The sequence below is a fragment of the Schistocerca americana genome, unplaced genomic scaffold (assembly GCF_021461395.2).
Source record: "Schistocerca americana isolate TAMUIC-IGC-003095 unplaced genomic scaffold, iqSchAmer2.1 HiC_scaffold_78, whole genome shotgun sequence".
Lineage (NCBI taxonomy): Eukaryota > Metazoa > Arthropoda > Insecta > Orthoptera > Acrididae > Schistocerca > Schistocerca americana.
The window spans coordinates 475,628-479,476 of NW_025726544.1; the positions used below are offsets into that span (position 1 = coordinate 475,628).

Below are 3,849 nucleotides of genomic sequence, written 5' to 3' on the forward strand. Positions count from 1 at the left end.
GAGCTCGCCTCGTTGCTTGCTTCTCGTGTGCTTGGTCGCCGCCTCGCGTGCTCGCGCTATAGCGGCGTGTTTTGCCGTACCGTCGGGGCTAGCGGGTCGCGCTTTGTTCTGGGTTTCCGGACGTGGTCGAGTGTGTGTTTTCAGGAAAAGCAAATCTGTCGATTCTAGAAAAGCAAAAGTCGTGTTGCACACTCAAGACCGGGGACGGAATTCTGGACCACTGAGCGCTCGTTCTGACATGGGATAGATCGAGAAGAAAGAAGAACATCGCGCCGCAAGTAGGCGACTATAAATCAGCGATATTGTTCGAGAATTTCTGTGCCATAGGTGTTAGGGAAGCTGCAGTCCAGGGACCCGCCGAGCCACACAGTCAAACAGACTGACTGTGAGGCCCTTGGTGGTATCCCGCGCCTGCTAGGTGTAGGGAAAGGTCACTGGCACGGAAATTGTCGAAATATAGGACAAATTCTGTAAACCGTTTCATTTCACGGTTGCCCCACTATGGGGCACCCACAAGACCGACATCCAAGCGACGACTCACACAGTGTGGACCCGACAACTATCACGACCTCATCATCATCTCTTTCTTCTTCTATGGACCACTCACCCCCATCACCATCATCAGTCACTAGTTCGGACTCCGACAATCTTGTCATTGCCACCGACAGTGACACCAGCTCTATCTCGTCATTGGGCGAGGGACGTCTGCGGCGAAGCGGGAGGCTGCTTCAAAAACAGGAAAAATCTGGGCAGCCCCTGCAACCCGCTATTGCGGAAGAAAATCAACCGCTCACGCCACCTGCCTCAACAAAAGAAAACCTAAAACATGTCGAAACGGCAGAACAGGTAAATCCTGTACTGCCACAACAATGCCAGGGCACAGAAATCGATACCACGATATCTGACCGCCCCCATAAACCAACAGCAGATACTAGTGCGAACACAGAAAGCGCAGCACCAACGCCAAACGCCACCCAGATGACGTCAGAGGGCGGCAACAGGGGACAGGAGAAAACAAGTCCAGTAGCTCCCCAGGCGCAAGGGGGCCCTACGCAAAATAGAAACCAAAGAACTAACAGAGGCCGAAGGGTTCCCCCTATCACTGTGTTCGAGACGAAAGGGTACACTACCTTGATAGGGCAGATTCAAGGAAAACTAACAGGTGCCCTTAGTACCTCATACAAGGGTGATAGCATCGTCTACCAGGCTACAAACCCGGAGGATTTTCAATACCTCAAGCAAGAATTCAGAAAGCGCAATCTAGAATTCTTCACGTACAATGACGACCCAAAGAGCACACTGAAGGTCGTCGTTAAAAGACTGACGCCCTACTGGACCCCAGAGGACGTCAAGAATGCACTCGCCGAGAAGGGCTTTCCGGTGCAAGACGTATTCCAAATGTCTAAACCGCAGACTGAAATCGATGACTCTGGAAACGTAGTATCAGCGCCAAGGAGAAAAACGGCCAATTTCCAGGTCAATCTATTGAACACGGCGGAGGCCAGGAAAATATTTAAAGTGGAAAGACTACTTCATATGAAAGTCACCATAGAACTATACCAAAAACCTAGTGGGCCCACGCAGTGTTATTTATGCCAGAGATTTCGACACGGGGCAAACCAATGCGAACTCGCCCCCAGGTGCGTCAAATGCGCAGGACCGCATCTTTCTGGCGCCTGCACAAAGAAAAGGGAAGAACCGGCCATATGTGCCAACTGTAGGGGCAACCATCCAGCCTCCTTCAGGGGCTGCCCGGAAAGACTGAAGATCGTCCAGGCGTGGGAGCGCCAGCGAGCTTCAGCTCCCAGAAGGCAAGAACCACTTCCCAGAATTCCACTGAGAAACCCCAACCCCCCTCCAGCTCCCCCCATGGAAGTTGTGGTTTCTGCCAGAGCAGAATCCACAAGCCCTCCAAACCCTGCCCAACCCCAACGGAGTACACAACCATCTGCTCCACAACATCAACCACGCCACGAAGAAAGCCCTATTGGCAACAGGACTTTAGCTGAGGTTGTGAAAACTGGGCGCACTCCTCCCCCCCCACATACCCCTAAACCAAAGCCTCAACGATCCCCCCTCAAGGCAACTCTGCCTATTAACAGAACTCCACCCCAACAGGTCGCCTCTCCCCCACAAAACATACCCCTCCCCACCCCAACCCAACCCGTAACAGAGAAGGCAGCAACAACACCACTGCCCTCAACATCAAAGGCCACAAACGTACAACCACCAAGAGCCATACCAGCCCAAGACATACCCACCGAACCCGCCCAAGCCACAACTGCACCAGCAGTTGCCAACAACACTATTAACATCGTCAGTGGCCAGACCACTGCACAGGAACGTTCCGTTCAGGTTGAACAGGAACAGCCACTCCAGTTGCTCTCTAAGATTTGGGCGTTTATAAAGTCCCTCATTTCACCAGCCTTCCTTGAAGGCATAACTCAGCTATGCGCCAAAATAGCAACAGCCCCGGACCTCATCTCTACAATCTCAATACTCGCCACCAACATCCTACCACTGCTCTCCAATGGCAAGTGAAGAAGAGAAGCAGCATATCACCATCGCCATCTGGAACGCAGATGGCATCTATCACGACAGGTTCGAGCTTGAGATGTTCTTGGATGATCATGGAATTGATGTAGCTCTCCTCAGTGAGACACATCTAACCCCAGATGACACATTTCAGGTCCGCAACTACCAACTAATTAGGACGGACCGTCCTAACAGACAAGGTGGCGGTACAGGTATCCTAATAAAACGGCGCATATGCCATCGCCAGGTACCTGTACCAAGACTCATTAACACAGAGGCAACAGTGGTGGAAGTTGTTCTGAACAACCGCCCCACACACTTGGTGGCAGTATACCACCCACCAAGCACGACACTATTTCCTCACGACCTGGACGGTCTTCTGAACGGCAGTCACAACACAATAGTAGGAGGGGACCTGAACGCCAAGCACAGGGCATGGGGTTGCCGCACCACGAACACCAGTGGAAATCGGTTACTGAGATACCTTGATAACCACCCAGCAGTGCAGGTCGTCTCTCCAGACGAGCCCACTCATTTCCCATATAACTCAAGATGTCGACCAGACATACTGGACATATTTCTGTTAAAAAATATCAATCTGGCAACCACCACAGAAGTTGTCAACAGTCTAAACTCTGATCACAGCCCTGTGGTGCTCAGATTTGAGGGAGATCAAGACGTACCCAACAGCAGAATACATACAACGGTGTACACCGACTGGGATAGGTACAAGCAACTGGTCGCCCTACACATCCCAGACCATGCACCAGACATGCCAACCCATGTGGAAATTGACCAGGCAATAGAGCGATTTACCAACATTATCAAGGCGTGTGGAAAGGCTACCACCACCAAAATCACACACAACAATGGGCGATCCAACCTGCCCCCAGAACTAGCACAATTAATCTCAGATAAAAACCGCATGCGCAAAAGATGGCAGACCTACCGAGACCCCCAGGATAGGAGACGCATGAATCAAATGGCCCATGAAATCCAAACCAGACTGAAACTCCTGCGATGTTCCAGGTGGGAACAAAGTCTTCAGGCAGCTGAGAGAAATCCTGAAAAGTTCTGGGGGATAATAAAAGCTAGGCGGCAACCCCACGAAGCCAACAGACCATTACACGGGCAGAACGGCTTGGTATACACGCCGGAGGACAAAGCGACTGCCATGTCAAACACCCTCGAGCTCCAATTCCGGGAGAATGTCATAGAGGACGACGAGGACGAAGCAGACGCCCTGGAACAGCGGGTAGAACGACACCTCCATCGTAGACTTCGCACCAGGTCCGACACGACCTTCGAACTGAC

General features: G+C 51.9%; 1 protein-coding gene across 1 annotated transcript; it reads left to right on the plus strand.

The window, feature by feature from the left end:
* The first annotated feature begins 978 nt into the window (after nucleotides 1-978).
* LOC124590920 (titin-like) lies at nucleotides 979-2,541 on the plus strand. The gene has a single exon (XM_047131685.1). It carries the CDS (start codon nucleotides 979-981, stop codon nucleotides 2,539-2,541), a length of 1,563 nt encoding a protein of 520 aa, XP_046987641.1.
* Nucleotides 2,542-3,849: the final 1,308 nt, after the last annotated feature.